Genomic DNA, 19,010 nt, shown 5'->3' on the forward strand with positions numbered 1-19,010 from the left:
GACCTAGTTGGGAAATTTTTGGATTTCTATTTACAAAACTTCGTCCAGAATTGGAGTACGTACCTTAAAGACACCACCCATTTTTTGGAAAAACTCTCTGAATTAGAGATTGATTCACACTCTACAATTCTATTATGTGCTATTGATGTGACTGCCCTGTACACATCCATACCTCACACAGCAGGATTGGAAGCTGTTGAATGGGCGCTTCTTCTGTCAGAACACATACTCATGGAAAAAGTCTTCATTCTACAACTGCTCAAATTTTGTCTCCATAACAGTTACTTTGAATGGCAACAACACTTTTACATACAACTGACGGGTACCTCCATGGGTTTTTCGGGGGCCCCTTCGTAGGCCAATATCTACATGTCTCAATATGAATATGATAACATCATGTCTCATTCTACTTGGTGGCAAAAAATCCCTTTATATTGTCGGTACATCGACGACATCTTTTTACTTTGGAATGATACAGAGCAGTCACTAATAGCAATGATTAACACCTTGAATCAAACAAATTCACACATCCGCCTGACCTACAATATACAAAAAGAAACCATTCATTTTTTGGATGTCCAGATCCGTAAATCACCCTTCAATCAATTTGACACAGCGGTCCACAACAAACCTACAGACCGGAATAGCACTTTGGCTTACTCCAGTTTCCACCCCAAGAGTTTGATTACAAATTTGCCATACTCTCAATTTATAAGGATACGGAGAATTTGTTCAGATCCTGATGTGAGCGCAAGTAAACTTGAAGAATACACACAAGGTTTTCAAGCATGCGGTTACCCGGATGCTACCCTACAGGATTGTTTGAATAAGGCACTCACCAAACAACGCAATGAATTACTACAAAAGCAAAACTCACAGGGTGAAACAAAAATGGTATACGTGTCTAAATACTCTACTGTGTCACAGACTGTAAAAAAGATCATCATCAATCGGTGGGAATTATTGCAGAGCGAAGCTGAATTCAATGGTTTATTTCAAGCAAATCCACTGTTCGCGTATACAAAAGGAAAGAATTTACGCACCCTGTTAGCCTCTCCACAAATAACTCAGAACCTAGATGAACTAAGTGGCACTAAAAAATGCAACAGTTGCGTCCATTGTAACAATGTCATCGTCGGTAACACACTAACTCATCCCCTGTCAGGCAAAAAGATTAGGCTCAAACACATGAGTGATTGCAACAGCTCTAATGTAGTCTATTGCCTTAAATGCCCCTGTGGGAAAGCCTACGTGGGCAAAACCGAGCGTAAACTCAAAGTCCACATCACGGAACATAAAAGCAAAATTAGAACAAAATGTACCACATCAAGCATAGCCACTCATTGTGAAGACCCGGGTATTTAGAACCCAGCGGCGCCAGGGGCACGCCCATAGTCTGCGGGTTCACCTGTCTTAGAATACAGAGACACAGGATACTTCTTGGTGGCGTCAGAGATCGAATTTATTGGCTGCAGCCAGTAACAGAAGTCCTAGAAGTCATCACGGTATGAGTTCTCAGGAGACTGCTCAATTTTACAAAGCAAGTCGTCCCTTTTTATGCAAAAAACATCACATTCCAGACAACCACCCATTATTTTACAAATTGTCCAATCACATGTAACCACACCAGTATCGCATGACTGTAAAACCTACTTTTCAGTTGTCCGGCCCATGATCAATCATCGAACAATCCCAACATTCTTCTTTAGACAAGCTGGACAAACCCATAATAAAAAGACCACAACCCATATCGTAAATAGACCATAAAAGAAGAAACAGAAAACAGATAGAAGTAGGATGAGGCATGTTTGTGTGCAATAAAACTTTACGAGGTCCCGTGCGCTGACCCTTAATCAAGATCAGCTAGCGGGCAGGAACTGGTTTGGCAGGGTCGGCCTCAGGCAACGAGGTCAGTTCACTCAAGTCATGTAGGAGTCAGCACAAACTCGAGCTAAGGTGCGCCTGTCCAAAAGACTCGTTTGACCACAGTCATCGGCCTATGTGAGGGCAACCACAAAATGGCTACCATGCGCAAAATGGAACCCAGGGTTCGGAACGAAATCCCTAAATACGCAGTGAATCCATTGATGTAATGTGAGGAAAGCACGCGTACTAGCCGAACTCACTAGTTACAGTTCGCTGTTACCAAAATCGTAACGGAACCATGATATTTATAACGCAGATTCAGAATTCACGGAACCTCAGACCCTCCTTTTGCCCTTACATAGGCAATCTCAGTCTGCATCTGAATCGATGTCGATATTCATCAAATCATCAAGGTGCTGTTGAAGCATCATCATATCTCTCTGTACCTTTCTCAAGACAGGCGGTCTCCTAATGCATGTAGTAGCACAAAGGCCGCATATGGCAGGACCACACTGTACACAGAGACAACACGAGAAAAGAATCGCTAAAGCCACACCAATGATCGTCAGAATCCTCCATCCCCAAGCGGATAACAGTCCCCAAAACCATCCAGTTAACGACCAATCTCCTCCGTCCGTATGTATTGACTCGGAGATCTTATGTAGCCTGGAGATGGCCTCGTATACTGTCGGAGCATTATCTGGAATGAAAACGCAGCAACTCGATTGGATCACTTTACATACTCCACCTCGATCTGCAAGTATGACATCTAAAACCATACGATTCTGCAATGTCATAAGGCGATCCGCTTGAAGCTCAGCTGTCAAATTACTAAGGGCACCGACAGTTTCGTTTATGGTGGATTCAACCACTCTCGTCAATTGCCGCAAGCTCCTACTGTTAACCATAGGTCCCCAAAACGGTAGGAAACCCTTAAAGAAGTCTCCCACTTCTTGTCCAGCGGTATCTTCCTGATCGAAGACACCCCTAACAACTCTCGTCTTGTGGTAATCTGCGGCAGCAGTATACGTAGGAGGCAACAAATATCCAACATAACACGTTCCCGAAAAATCAGGGGGCAACCATGTATATGCTCTGTTGTAACAAACAAAATACGTACCCTTGGCTGCCAAAAACGGTGGGGAAGACTGAGACGTAAAAACATACGTCTGAGCACAAACACTCTTCCCTAACTGAGCTTTCGGATTCCTGCCAATACCTTGCAGACAAAAATGACCTCGGTGAGGTACGATCCAAATCGGAGGTGACCTCTTTCGTCTCTGCTTTTCACTCAGGCTAACACTGTATCCAGTCGCGTTCCAGCCAACATAAGCTAGTAACTCGTCCTTGGGAATAGTCCTATACGTATTGATATCCCTACTCGTATTCGCAATTCCCTTCACCAAGGCTTTATTACTCGAGTTATCTCTTATGGAACGCAGGGGATAGACTTCGAAAGCATAAATGAACATCGCCTGGAAAGCACATAAAGACCTATTCTGACTAAACGGCAGAACCAGATAGGGAATACCTCTATCCGTAGTATGTGGCATAAGATCACACACCCAACAATTAGTGATGTTCACTACCAGCTGATGTTGATGCAGAAGCTGTACAAATTAGTTGGAAGACAAACACTCACAGTGGAACCTTCACTTGACCAGCACCTAACCTTCTATTACTCTCCCTATCAGAGCCCTATATATTAGGGAAAAACGTGTGCACACTCTGTGGCACCCACTGTAACAATGCCTATTCCCGTGGGAATCAGAGTATATAATAATGAACCAAAGGTGCACCACATAAACAATATGAGAATAAGAAAGTCCTTTGTAATTAACAAGTTTCTTCAAAGGTCACTTTTTATGAACATTTTTAATTTTCATTTAAATAGAAATTCCAAAACACACAAACAATCCATTAATGTGATTTAGTGAACAGTCCAGCCGACGCGTTTCGTCCTGAAACAGGACTTCTTCAGGGCTGTCAAACAATGAACAGAGAGATATATACATATAAATAACATATATACACCAATACATATACATTTATAAAAACACTAATACATAAATATAAACACCCTAAGAACATCAACAAGACAGAACGACATTTTTCTAAAGTATATGGAAAATAATTCCAGATATGGGGTATATATTCAATCATATTGATCATTTTATTTTATTGCAACATTGAGCATTCACTTGAGGTACCCCGAGCAGCGTGTTGGATTTAATGGTTGTCCAAACAAGTTTGCAGGGTCAACCCAATGAAACACATTTTAAATTCAGATAATTAAAAAGCGAGAGATATAGTAACCAGAGATGCACACAAAAAGAATGAGGTAAGACAAAAAGAACAAGAAAAAGAACAACGGGAGAGAAAACCTCACCTACCATAGAGTAATGACGTAGTTCATAAATGGCAGAGTCCTTATGAGTTATTTCAATCCTTTTGAAGAATAAATAAGAATCCGGTGTGTGAATTTATCAGCTCTACCGGAAAAATAGATGAGAGAAAAAATAGATGAGAGAAAAAAAATGTATATAGATGAGAGAAAAAGGGGTGAAGGGGGGGGGGGGGAAGAGGGAAAGAGGAATGACTAGAATCAGTCATGCATATAGAATATTAAACAGAAAAGGAGTTGAGGACAAATGCTAACATTATGATAAATATATGCCAAATAGGCCAGAAATGACTCACATATGGGCGTCAAGAGCAGGACGAAACGCGTCGGCTGGACTGTTCACTAAATCACATTAATGGATTGTTTGTGTGTTTTGGAAGTTCTATTTAAATGAAAATTAAAAATGTTCATAAAAAGTGACCTTTGAAGAAACTTGTTAATTACAAAGGACTTTCTTATTCTCATACTGTACAAATTAGTTATTTACAAATTCTGACCTTCTAATCTGCTCGTGTTCGGGTAAGATATGAAAAGAATGCAAAGAAGTAGTAATAGGAAAAGACGTAGGTTGGGAAGTGGGTGCAGAAGTCAATTGGGTAGAAAAAACAATCCAACCCACCAAAGCTAACGTCATGCTAAGAAACATCAGAATACATGTAATCGGTAAACATTTGAGATGCATTATCCTGCATAGTTTCATCTTAAAGTTCGTTTTCTCAACAGCTCTCTCGATCGCTAAAAAAAAAACTCCATCCTCTCACCGTGCTGTTCGCGGCGGTTGGTTTTCTTCTGCTAAGGAGTGCGTCTGTCAGTCCAGGGAACGCCCTAGGACCAACCAGAACCATTGACCTTGTGTCTACACGGCTGCAATCCCAAGTCTTTACACCGCGACCTTACAGCTGAACCCAGATGGTGGTTTGAAAAAAAGAAAAAAAATAGATCAAAACAGTTTCTTGGATGAGAGAGTGCTGTTCTCAAAACGGAAGGAATTATTTGTTCTTTATTAGTCCATTGTCTCTAGACCGCAGGTTATAACAACTTTTACCAGGCTCTGTCTGACTTCGAAACAACAGTTCAGGTTCAGTGGTGTCCAATCTTAAAGGTGAAGGCACAGCTGCTTGCGACATCGTCATCTCCTTTCTCAGACCTTGTCCATACCAACTCAGCGTCGCTAAACGGTGTGAATTTCGGCAATCTCTCAATTTCGGTGTCTGCGATGCCTTCGCGGATCCACTGGTCGTACGGCAGAGGTAAATGTACCCTCTTACAGTGTACGCCGTGGATCCAACGGGGCTGATCGTTCTTAGTCCTCTGGAAATTCTTTACCAGGATCCAATCACCAGGATTGATAGTATGACCTGGGTCCACAGATGCTGGTGGCAAGCTACCATGAACCTGTTGATGCAAGACACGCAATTTAGCCGTCAGGTCATACAAATAGTCCACCAACACAGGATAATCGATGTCAATAAATTTCGTTGGTCTCGGCACTCCCCACACATTTGCCGGTCGACCAAAAACAATTTCATATGGACTAAGTCCAATTCGGGAATGCACTGTAGTTCTAGTTGACAAAAGTGCCAATGGCAAGGCATCGGGCCATTGGAGACCAGAACTCGCCTGAATCTTGGCTAACTTCAGCTTCAGAGTGCCATTATAGCATTCTACTAAACCAGCTGATTGGGGATGATTCGCAGCGTGGAATTTCTGCTTTATGCCCAAACCCTCACACACTCTCTTCATGACCCTGCCCACAAACTCACTTCCGTTATCACTCCACACCATCCGTGGCAACCCGAACCTAGGGAAATATTCTTTGAGCAAGACTTTAGCTGTGGACAAGGCAGTATTATCCTTTAGGGGGTTTGCCTCTACCCATGTAGAAAAGGCACAAACAACTACAAGGACGTATTTCAAATTGTTGCATCTTTCCATGTGGATAAAATCCAATTGCAAAACCTCCAACAGATACGTCGGAGGCGCGAAGTGGCCAGCTGGAGTTGGAGTTCCCTTACCAGGATTATACATCAGACACCATGCAATTCTTGACCACATTCTCCGCACACTTGGGAATTCCTCCATTCTCCGACACTGGAGCCAACAACTTACAAATCCCTTTCGCACTGATGTGAGACATTCCATGTGCCATCGTAACCACCGCAAGCACATACGCATCGGGTAACATCCATCTTTGGTGTTCCGACAACTCAACCCAACAACCAGTCGAATCCAATCTACCCGTAGTTTCTCTCCACATGCTTTTTTCACTCTCCGTAGCTTCGGCCTGAATCGATTTCACATTCTCAATCGTATCCTCACACATTCCAGCCGCACCAATCCATCTCGCAGGGCCTGCAACATACATTCGACCCATCACATTTTTTGCTGTTTCTTTCGCAACTTCGTCTGCAAACGCGTTACCATGACCAACATCATCCGTAACCTTCCAGTGAGCACTACACTTCACGATCGCAACTTGTTTCGGTAAAGTAAGTGACTCAAGAAGCTCATTCACCAACTGTCCATGTTGGATTTTCGTCCCATGTGACGTAAGAAATCCTCTCTCTTTCCACAAGCGTCCAAAACTGTGTGCCACACCAAACGCATACTGACTATCGGTATATATATTCACTATCTTTCCTTCAGACAAAACACACGCTCTCGTTAATGCGATCAATTCCGCTGCTTGTGCCGAATTATAGCTCACTCGTGCAGTTTCAACAATCGTTCACAATGTCATCACGGCATATGCCGCAGTCGTATCACCATTCGGGAGCTTGTAGCATGACCCATCAACCCATAGCGTACTATCTGGATTTGAAAGAGGAGTATCTTTTAGATCAACTCTACCCTTCGTTTCTTCTTCTGTCCTAAGAAAGCAATCATGCTGTTCTTGACCATCCGTATCCACAGAAATCGGCAACAATGTCGCTGGATTTAATACGTTACACCGTTTAATGTGCACGTGACTGGCCAAAAGCGTCAACTCATAACCCGACAACCTTGCACTAGTAAGATGCTGAGTCTTTGTTCTGTTCAATAAAGTATCCACTGCATGTGGAACCATCACAACCAACGTATTATCCATCACCAACCCAGCAGACTGTCGGATGGAAACAGCCGCTGCTGCTGTAGCTCTCAAGCAACTCGGCAACGCTCTAGCTACCGGATCCAAAGTCGACGAGAAATACGCACATGGACGCTGTTTCTCACCAAACTGTTGCGTCAAAACTGACAATGCACAACCCTCTCTCTCATGAACGTAGAGTGTAAAAGGCTTACTGTAGTCAGGAGTACCCAACACCGGAGCAGAACACAACGCGTCACGCAATTCAGAAAAGCTTTTATGACAATCGTCAGACCAGGGAAGAGGATTCGGTGTATCCTTACAAGTCAAAGCCAACAAAGGTTTTGCCAACAAAGAAAAATTCGGAATCCACTGTCTACAGTACGACGTGATACCCAAGAAAGCGTGTACCTCTCTCTGCGTACTAGGCACAGTCATTTGAGCAATCGCTTGAATTCGTTCTGGGGTCAACCTTCTTCCCTCCTTCGACAAGAGATGACCTAAGTAGGTCACTTCTTGGCGACAGTACTGCAACTTTGAAGGTGACACTTTATGATGCAAATCAGACAAATGTTGCAACAACGAAAGAGTAGTTTCTTTACAAGTTTCCTTATCATCAGCAGCCACTAACAGATCGTCAACATACTGAATAAGAGCAGCACCCGCAGGCAACACAAAAGTATCAAGCTGAGTTTTCAAAGCCTGACTATAGATGGACGGACTTTTGCAATAGCCTTGAGGAGCTCGCTTAAACCGGAAGCTTTGTCCTCCTAAAGAGAAGCCAAAAATATCTCTACTTTCTTCGGCTATTGGAATACTAAAGAAAGCGTTCTTCAAGTCTATGACGGAGAACCAGCAGCTGAAGCAGGAATCAAAGTCAACAAAGCAGTAATGTCCGGAACGACAGGAAACTGGGGCACAACAATCTTATTAACCTCTCGAAGGTCAATCACAAACCGATACTCAGGCTGCTGAGAAGAATCAGTACGCTTCAAGACAGGCAGAACAGGACTGTTACACACGTTACCTCTCGTCTCTTCGATCACACCTTTCTCAATTAAATCATAGATAATCGCTAAAAGCGCTCTTTCACCATCACTCGAAATCCGATATTGGGGAATACGTGGCAATCTAACATTCGATTTGAGCATCACAACATATGGTGGAATCCCCAAAAGACCCACATCATTAGGACCAGTAGCCCAAAGAGTATCAGGGAGACAACGCAATTCCAGTGGAAGCTGATCTTTAGACAGATACATCGGAGAGATCACTCTCTTACCCAATGTAAGGTGTACTCCCGAAGGAGAACAATACAATGTCGCATGCTGTCTCTTTAACAAATCCAGACCCAACAAATTCTCACCACAACCTGTCGTTAAAATAAGGGGTGCTTCCAATTCACAAGGCCCAATAGAAAGAGACAAGGGACTAGAAACTGGATTACGAACTGGGGTGCCAGAAAATGCCACTGAAACATTCGTTAAGCCAGACAAAGGGGCGCCAGGGAGTTTAGAGTGCATGATAGAACTCTTCGCTGCACCAGTATCCAAAAGAAAAGGCTCTACCACACCCGATGTAACCACTATAACATAAGGTCCATCCTGGTCTACTGGAACTGACACTACTCCCTCTCTTTGTCCTTGGCTGTCCTAGCAATCATTATAGCCAGTACTCTCACTCTCAACATAGTAATCGTCAACATAATATTGCGGAGATCTGCCAGTGTGTACGTTCTGCTGATCAAAATAATTCATAGACGTCTGTGGGGGAAAAGAACGTTCGTTCTGAGGAAACGCGCCACGTCCTCTACCCCTAGACACTTGCTGGAAACCACCACGACCTCTAGGAGCCAACATACCGCTCGCACGTTGTCGTAAAACAGGGCACTCATTCTTATAATGACCTTCCTCTCTACAATACGCGCACTGATTGAGACCCAAAGGCGGTCTTGGAGGAAAATACTCAGGTTTCTGTGACGGTCTCTGAAACGATGGATGTTGCTGAAACTGTAGACGTTGCTGTGATTCTTGCTGATTCGAGCGAGGCGGATATGCCTGCTGCAGAAGAACCTTTGTTTTTAAGTCTTTTGTCTTTTTCTCTAATCTATCTTTCTCATCCTTATCCCTATTCTCGTAGTACTGTGCAGTCGCCAATATCTGGGCCGACGAAGAGACAGCCCAAGAACTCTCAGAATCTTTCAACTTATTACACAGTTCGGGAAGTAAATTAAAGACAAACTTATCTAAAAACAGTCTCTGGCCACCTTCCGTACTCATATCTTGACCGCTATGATCTATAAAAGTCTCTTCAAACCTAGTGAAGAAATCAGACACACTTTCGTCCTTCTTCTGCTTACATGCTGTCAACTTGTCCCAATTCACTCGTAACGCTGGCATCATCGTTTTCATCATATTAATAATTCTACCGGGTAAATCCGCAATTAGGGGCTCAGGTTTAGCTCCTCCTACCTGTCTAGCATCTGCAGCCGCAATATTCACCCATGTGTCACCTAATTCTACCGTATGATCTTCATGGCGAATCTTCGGCCACAACGGTTGAGGAACTACATTACCCAATAACATATCCACATCCGCTAGATTCTTAATGCATGCATCGACTGTCTGGGACAACTCCTTATAATACCCCGCGGGATTCTTATGGGGGTCGGGTAAGGTTTGCTTAAGAGCCAAAACCTCAGCTCTCTTCCAAGGGACATGTATCCAAACTCGTTGGAAATGAGACAAAATAGGTGGATTAGCGTTTGCGTCTCCCTCTCTCCAAACTGGAGGAACCTCTCTCATTGGATATTGTTGTACCTTCTTCCTAACTGAGGGATCATGCTCAAACACTGGCTGGGGAGGAAGTGCAGACCTATATGTAAGAAGTGTCACTACCGCATCTTCGACACCAGCTCCCACTATCGTCCCTTTAGCAAACTCACTCTGAATATCAAGCAATCCAACAGGAGCCAACTCCAATTCACCATCTTCCCATTGTTCCCGAAGCAAAGTACACATCATATCAAAAACATACCGCTGCGTCGGCTCTTTCCATTGTAGGAACGTATTTAAAACCACTCCCGGATCATACCTAGAAACGTTTGTAACCCACCTACGAGCCAACGAATCCAACACTCCACGCTCCACAGAACCAGGGAGCTGACTACGTCTCTGTCTGTCATCAGAAACGGGGGTCGTGACTAGCGACCCAAATAGAGGAGTTAAGAAATTAGTAACAGTGTCAGCTACTCGCCGACGAACAGAAGGGGAAGCAGTCATAAGAACAGGAGAAAAGGTACCTTGTGATGGCAAAGAAAACGAAGCACAAGTGGAGGAAGTCGAAGGGACAGGAGCAAGGGGCAAAGCAGTCTGAGTCAAGGCAGGCAAAGGTAAAGTAGGCAAAGGCAAAGTAGGCAACCCAGGAAGAGGGGGTGCCGGAGGAACTTGAACCAACTGTGGAACAGGAACAGGGGGTTGCGGAGGAACTAAAGGCTGACCAGCAACCTGTTGTACAATAAGGGGTAACATCGGTGCAGTAGCACCTTGCACGTAAGGGGGAGGTGATTTTAACAAATAAGACATTAATGGATACTTTTCGGGATCCTTAACAGGATTCACAGGAGGGGGTGACAAAACTGGATAACATTTATCAATAGCCATATGATGTTGCCTATTTAACACCTCAATCGCTTTATCTTCTTCATCTTCTTTAAACTGCCTAGCAGCTTGCATTATCGATACACCCTTTTCTCTCTTATCTCTTTTAGCTTGTTTTATCTCTCGTTGTTTGGCTTCTTTGCGCCAAAGGCGGAAGGAGTCGAACATTGCCGGCCGGGCTTTCTTCCTAAATAATTTCGCTTCCAAATTATCTAAAATCTCTGTATCGAAACTACCATGTTGGGGCCATCGTAAGACACCATCTTTCCTAGTGTAGCGGACCCATACTTCATTGAACGTATTGGGGCCCATGCCGTGTTTAGAATAGAGCTCATAAGTCGGAGTTCCAACTGGAGGTATCAGACGCGAGTCCTCCAATCGGAACTTCCTGTTACAACCACAACAAAACCAAGTACCAAATTTGCTACGATTAGGCATCTTCGCTCACTAATCGAGCTTCAAACTTCAAGGGGCTATCTCTACCGATACACTCGTAAATATACGAGACCCTCGGCTTTGGAAATTGCAATTTTCAAATCAAAACTAAGGACCAAACAAACTAAGAACCAAACTAAGAACCAAGCAAAACCAAGAACCGATCAAACTAAGGACCAAGTAAAACTAAGAATCAAACAAATTAGTGGGGGCGACCCACTTATACTTAACCAAGTTGTCTGCCACGCCACCCAGAAGATCCGTCGATCGTCTCGCCTTACAAAGTTTCACAAAAGGGGGTGGTCCAAGACAGGGCGACAGTCAGGGCAGCGGTCCTTACGTAGCCGTCAGAAGGGGGAAACCTCGTGGAAAAGACCTTCGGTCCACGTTTTTGACATGCAGGGGTCGCTGAAGTGGGGGCCCTCCTCCAGAGTTTCCTCACGAAGTTCCTCACGATCCTCGGGCTTGGACCGGTACCGCTTGATGTCGCCCTGCGTTGGGCGCCAACTGAAGAACCGGGTATTTACAACCCAGCGGCGCCAGGGGCACGCCCAAAGTCTTCGGCTTCACCTGTCTTAGAATACAGAGACACAGGATACTTCTTGGTGGCGTCAGAGATCGAATTTATTGGCTGCAGCCAGTAACAGAAGTCCTAGAAGTCATCACGGTATGAGTTCTCAGGAGACTGCTCAATTTTACAAAGCAAGTCGTCCCTTTTTATGCAAAAAACATCACATTCCAGACAACCACCCATTATTTTACAAATTGTCCAATCACATGTAAGCACACCAGAAGTATCGCATGACGGTAAAACCCACTTTTCAGTTGTCCGGCCCATGATCAATCATCGAACAATCCCAACATTCTTCTTTAGACAAGCCGGACAAACCCATAATAAAAAGACCACAACCCATATCGTAAATAGACCATAAAAGAAGAAACAGAAAACAGATAGAAGTAGGATGAGGCATGTTTGTGTGCAATAAAACTTTACGAGGTCCCGTGCGCTGACCCTTAATAAAGATCAGCTAGCGGGCAGGAACTGGTTTGGCAGGGTCGGCCTCAGGCAACGAGGTCAGTTCACTCAAGTCATGTAGGAGTCAGCACAAACTCGAGCTAAGGTGCGCCTGTCCAAAAGACTCGTTTGACCACAGTCATCGGCCTATGTGAGGGCAACCACAAAATGGCTACCATGCGCAAAATGGAACCCAGGGTTCGGAACGAAATCCCTAAATACGCAGTGAATCCATTGGTGTAATGTGACGAAAACACGCGTACTAGCCGAACTCACTAGTTACGGTTCACTGTTACCAAAATCGTAACGGGACCATGATATTTATAACGCAGATTCAGAATTCACGGAACCTCAATTGGGATGAAGCTAAACATACTATATCCCAATTAAGATTCCAAATCATTGAGCAAGTGAATACTAGACCAGGTATGGACATTATTAAGATTTTGCTCCAAAGAGAAATCTTTTGGATCAAAACATTAGACACGATGTTTCCCACAGGTCTTAATGACCGACTTGACATGAGTTGTTTTTTATGAAGGTCTGTTCTCTTACATTGTGTATAAACCGCATTTGGTTGTCCATCAAGATGTACGCTAGTGGTGGAGGATACTTGTCATTGTTCACCAAGTTTGCACTTCACACATCACTTTGACCCCTGTCTTCCTATTTGGTAATTATTCTTCTATCCCATCGTTTTTCATATGCATTCTTTCCCCTTTCTCTTATGTTCTTGGTATTATTGGCCTTTGATATATTTACATCTCCAGCACATCTTTCAGATTACTCCTTTGAATTAGGATCCTTAACTTTGGTACCATTTTAGTGTTTTTATACTTCGGTCAGGGATTTCCCTAACACCTGGGACTTCCACGCGTCTTGGATCATCTACTAGCATCAGGCATTGTTTATCCACCTCTCTGGCCACTATTCGATATCGTGCTCACGTTTTTACACAGTATTTAGTTTTTGCAGTATGGCATGTGTCTTGCACACTTGCATGTTTACCTTTTCCTAGAATTTCTGTGCCATTTCCGGTCGCACGCAGTAGCCCCATTTTTCCATCACCTCTAACTACTTGTTCAAGCTCCCTTCTAAGATGGCCCCCACGGATTCCGCGGTTCAGTCCTCTTTCTAGCTCTACTGCGCACATTTTCACGGAGTCCGCGATTGACTCCGTATGTAGTAACTCTCAGCTGTAAGCAGTTTGGCATAGCGTTCGGTCGCGTTTCTCAGGTTCTAAGGTAAGCGTTACCCCAGCACGCTGTATCGTGTTTTAATTTTACCCCACCTTTTCTCTTCCTTACAATGGTTATCTGTGTTACAGATACTGGTCACCCAACTGCATCATCCAAACTCGTCATTGAGCATTGGGCACCCGTGCCCTTGAGATAGGGGTGAGTGTTCGTTCCCTTTCTTGTGTTTACTACCATCTAATTATCCATAGAGAACAATGGTTTACCCTTTTATTTTGCTTATCTCGTTTTAGCTCATTTTCACCATCCTTCCGTTGCAACGAAGGGAATCTGCGTTTCCACCTAGGTGAGCATGCATTCTTTCATTACCAGCAGGATATCCACAGTTGGTACGAGCTTTTCCTCGCTCATTCTGTTAGCTTTTTCTTTTCTCACACCGTTTTATTTATTTTTGCAGCATCGGAGTTGGACTTTCTTTAAGTCGCACACTTTGTGCTCAGCTAGGTATGTTTTGACATATTCGCCCACAGCTTGCACTGCCGTTTTTCAGACCTTGTTTGTTTTCTTGCACACCACGTGTGTTTGTTAGATAATATTCACTTTTGCAGTCACATGCATCTCACGTTCACGTACCTTGTTCTGCCTTTCTCTGTATATCATTATTAGCACACGGGTGGACATGTTCCAACATACCATATATTAGTTCACCACTGATGGACTCTCTTGTACTCGTGCATCCTTATGAATTTATGTAATGGCACCCACGTGTTGTCTTTATGAATCAGTCAGCAAGTCTATTTGTTATTGTAATATAGATGTCTTTGTTTACAGGTTGTCCCTGACGAAGGGACACCCCAGTCCCGAAATGCATCGGGCTTTCTTTTAAGCACTCTGTATATTATTTCATGTGTTATCCATGATGCAATGACCACATGTTATGATTTCCAAATGATATGATGTATATCTGTGAAACTACAAGATTTTTCTGACATGACTATGATGTATAATCATGCATAAGAAGATATAAATTAATAATGCTTTTGTTCTGAAATATTGGTTTTATTCTATTCATTGTATGATTTAAATTTTGAATCATTGACGAGGGTTCTTTAGCAATCCAGTGCACAGTGTATACTACCACGTTGGCTAGTAATTCCCTCCCAAAAAACAGTGCCAGCTCTACTAACATCCTCACTCGCTCTCCTGAACTGCCCCTTTTTTCTATTCCAGTCTCTCTCTCCCTCTCCTAAACTGCCCCTCCTGTCTCTTCTACTCTCACACTCTCTTCTTTTGGTTAACCCTCCGTACTCCTCCATTGTCACTGACTCCTCCATACACTTATTGTCACAGCTCTCTCCTCAGCCTTAGAACTCCTCATCTGCAACTTCCCACTCCACCAGCCACACTTGCCTCACCAAACCTCTACACACCCATAGTACTTTCATCCTGTTCTCCTTCCTTCCTACATGGTTCAAACATGGAGTTTGCCCTTGTTGCAGCCAGAGCCAGAAAGGCCTCACCAGGGGAATATTGTGACTTTTAGAAATATGATGGGCCCCGTGTAAATGTCTCATGTTTACTTCTGCTAGCAGCAGACCTTCCCAAGGCGTGTGTATTGCCCAGTCAATTCTTGCGCTTTCTGTTCTTGTGTTCAGTGATGGTCGCTGAAGATTCATCTCCTCTTGATGTCTTTGAAGGATCTGTTCGTGATGGAGACTCTTGATTTCATTTCAGGGTGTAAAATGTTGCACATCAATCTTTTCACCACAGTTTAGATGGTGTGGGTAACATGGAGACTGCTTTAATCTTGGTACAATTCTGGATAGGCTTAGAGCACTCAGGATTGGTCAGGCTTCTGAATACTGCTGTGTATTGCCTTGCCCACTTGCGTAATCTAAACTTACGCACACCACTTACTTACACAGAAACTCCAACACTCCTCTGGAGGTAAGATGAGCTTTATTAGTATCATAGACAAAGGCAATAAGTCACTGAAGCTAGTAAGTTCTTAGGCACCAAGTGAAATAATGAATACACCACACTATATATATACACAAATATGAGATCTGGAATGTAGATATATAAACAGTTAATGTACAAAGCACCTCACCAGATGCGTCTGCACCGGAGTCTTCAACATCCCTGGCCAAGCACCGAAAACACCAAGTCGGGAACCCTGTAGAGACTGGGGCACAGGAAGTAATCTCTCCGGGCACCAAAGTCGTCCGGCGAGTGCGTCCACTCCAAGACTGAGTTCCTGAGCTCCACCTCACGGACACCGCTTTTTATAGTTAAATCAACACGTTCGAGAACCCTCTAGCAGGCGTTCTCGCCTATCTATCCATCATAGGTGCTGGCCGCATCTCTGCGTCAGACCCACTCATACAGACCTGGCCAGATTCTGCTTGGGTGCGCCGAGGCAAAAGACATTCCTTTCCCTATCTCCGGCCTTGGAGAGCCTTGCACAGCGCATCCTCCCTATGTCCTAGAGATAAGCATAGAATGCACAAAAACAAGCTCAAGGCACAAAATAACCTCACGAGGTATGTCTTGCACTAGCTCGTACTGGTTTACGTGAAAAACATGTTTGTTACTGCTGAAGTGTAACTACAGGTCAAAGCAGCACAAAATGGAAATGCAATACAACAAAATGGAAGACCAGAGTATCACATGGAATCGAGGTCAATATGCAGTTTAGCACGTGCAACGTGTAAAATGGCAAATGCAATACATTCCACCCCTTGACCCTCGATTTACCCATCATATCCCATTGGTCTAAATACTATGGATCTGGGACGAAGAAGGGAGAGAAGATTAGGAATACATTGAATACAACAGCATAATGAAATAGAAACACCAATAATCACTACGATAACACCCAGGATATAACGAAGCTGTCCAAAATTAGGTAGCCACCCAAACAACCAATCCCACCATCCTTGATCAACATTTTGGGTAACCCCTTTCACTAAATCTTTTAAAGCATTAATATGTGCATGGATAGATGTAGAATGATCAGATAAATTGAAACAACAGAGTCCATCAAAGTCCTTGCAACCGTGGTTGTGTTTCAACAACAAATAATCCACAGCTGCCCTATTCTGCAAAACAGCTTTTCTCGTTCCTTGAACATCTAATAGCAAATCAGCTAAAGCGGCAGAAGTATGATTGAGATTCTTCGCAATTAAACAGGCAAGCTTAGCAATAGTTCTTGAATTATAAACGGACAGTCCTGGCACTCCTACAATGGAAATAGCCAAACTAGTATACTCTGCCCTAGAAAGCAAGTCAATATTGGAATCACAATCTTCAGGTAATTGAACAGCAGCTCTAGGGGAGCGAATATGTGTGATAGACTGCATGGGAAAAAGCATAAGACTTAATCGTGATAAGGCACAAGGTCCTCCAGTTATATTAGCTGGTATGTAAGTGTATGAAATATTGCCACACGAAAAAAGCCATCCCTTAGATAATTTCACATGGTTAACATGGCTAGCGGCTAATACTGTATGATTACAGACCATATGATTGGTAACATTACTGCAAAAGCTATCATGTCGTGACAGACATAATGTTTGTTGATCAGTGGTCAATTGTGTGCTTTTCTCTAGTTTCAATTGGCCACACTTGCCAATTTTGGCAGGGTCACAAGTTAGTTGATAGCAAACGTCTCCAGTAGTGATGTTGTAGGTAACAATACTTGTCATGTTCCTCCAGAGATTATCTGTAACCTCCGGGCAAAAACGACAGTACTCATAAAGACTCAGATGTGTTTGAACATCAGTTTCCTCCACTACCCCATCAAAGTTAGTTTGGTTGAAGATGTGCAGAAGCACACGTGCAGGGGTAGGTACGGCAACGAGACACGTGGATATCATATCAGCTGTACTCTGAAGATTTCTCATACAGAAGTGGGAAGTGTTCAGCACATTCTCGGCCAAGTAGGTCTAGATGTTATCTGGTTGCTGCAACAATGCTGTCATTCGACTCGGGCGGTTGATCCCCTTCGGCATCCCCGGGCCCTCCCGGACCCCTCCGGACACGCCCAAACACAGACCACACAGCGCAAGCATCGCAGCGGCAAGCCATACTGTGATCTAGAAACAGAAAACAAATTGGTATAATCACTCTCGTAAATAACATTTTTCAGCAGGTACATTTTCCCACTTTTCCTGTCCGGGTCTCATGATGACAAGGATATTATCCTTTCCTTTAGCGATTAATTCTGCAGGTTCAGGAGGTTTGTTTGGGGACTCTACCCATACTTTCGCCCCTGGGTTCTTGTCAGTAGATCTGAACCCGCCCTTTCCTCGCACAGTTAGAAGGGCTGGGGCCGTCCCCTTCATGATATTTCCTCCATAAACCGGCATGATGACCATTTGGGCAACTCGGTCACCGGGTTGCACAATCAGATCATTGTCTCCACTGTTCAATAGAATAACTTTGATCTCCCCCTGGTAATCGGCATCGACCACCCCTCCCAAAACCTGGATGCCTTTAAGGGCAAGCCCAGATCGAGGAGCGATCAGTCCGAAATGCTCTGGGGGAATTTGAACTCCAATTCCTGTCTCAATCAAGGTAATGTCTCGTGGTTGCAGTCGATAGACTTTCAGGGCATGTAAATCAAGACCAGCAGCTTCTGGTGTGGCACGATATGGAGCTAAAGCTCCGGGAGCTGTCTCCCAGTACAGAATCGTGTTTGTGGCCACATGAGGCTTGATCTGCAAAGCTGGGGTCAACATGCGCATCAAAGGATTTTCTGCATTAGCAAGGGGTCGGTTGTTCAAAATTTGCAATGCATCAGACAAGTGATCCCTCCACCCCTTCAACGAGCCCTCAGACAACTTTTTCAACTGCTCTTTCAACAAGCCATTCCTTCTCTCAATCAAACCCGCTGCCTGTGGGTAGTAGGGTATGTGATAGATCCATTCAATGTTATGCTGCACACAAAAATCTTGCACCATCTTTCCTTTAAAGTGTGACCCATTGTCACTCTGGACCTGCAAAGGAATTCCGTAATACAAAATCAACAAATTCAAAGTTTTCAGAGTGTTAGACTGGGTTGCTCTCTTACATGGAAAGGCGATGAGATAGCCAGAATAGGTATCTACCACTGTGCAGGCATACTGACATCCTCGACTCATTGGCCCGATGAAATCAATTTGCCATATTTGCCCTGGCAACTTCCCTCTGCCTAGCTGGTCTCTCACTACCTGTGGAACCAGTCTGTGTTGGGTATGCTGACAAACGGGACAGTGAATGATTGCAGTTTTAATCAAATCTAGGGGAATATGCATCCCTCTACTTTCTGCCCACCTGCTAGAGGCTCGCTCGCCCAAATGTCCGCTTTTCTGATGCGCCCATTTAG

At 43.9% G+C, this 19,010-nt stretch overlaps 1 protein-coding gene across 1 annotated transcript; it reads right to left on the bottom strand.

The window, feature by feature from the left end:
- Positions 1-16,279: 16,279 nt before the first annotated feature.
- LOC146871290 (syncytin-A-like) lies at positions 16,280-17,725 on the bottom strand. The gene has a single exon (XM_085599743.1). It carries the CDS (start codon positions 17,545-17,547, stop codon positions 16,396-16,398), a length of 1,152 nt encoding a protein of 383 aa, XP_085455869.1. The 5' UTR covers positions 17,548-17,725; the 3' UTR covers positions 16,280-16,395.
- Between the last annotated feature and the right edge of the window lie 1,285 nt (positions 17,726-19,010).

Source organism: Triturus cristatus, chromosome 1_1, assembly GCF_964204655.1.
Source record: "Triturus cristatus chromosome 1_1, aTriCri1.1, whole genome shotgun sequence".
Lineage (NCBI taxonomy): Eukaryota > Metazoa > Chordata > Amphibia > Caudata > Salamandridae > Triturus > Triturus cristatus.

What these genes read in the sequence shown, in the direction of transcription:
- LOC146871290 (XM_085599743.1), bottom strand. Translation starts at nt 17,547, where the DNA reads ATGAGAAATCTTCAGAGTACAGCTGATATGATATCCACGTGTCTCGTT.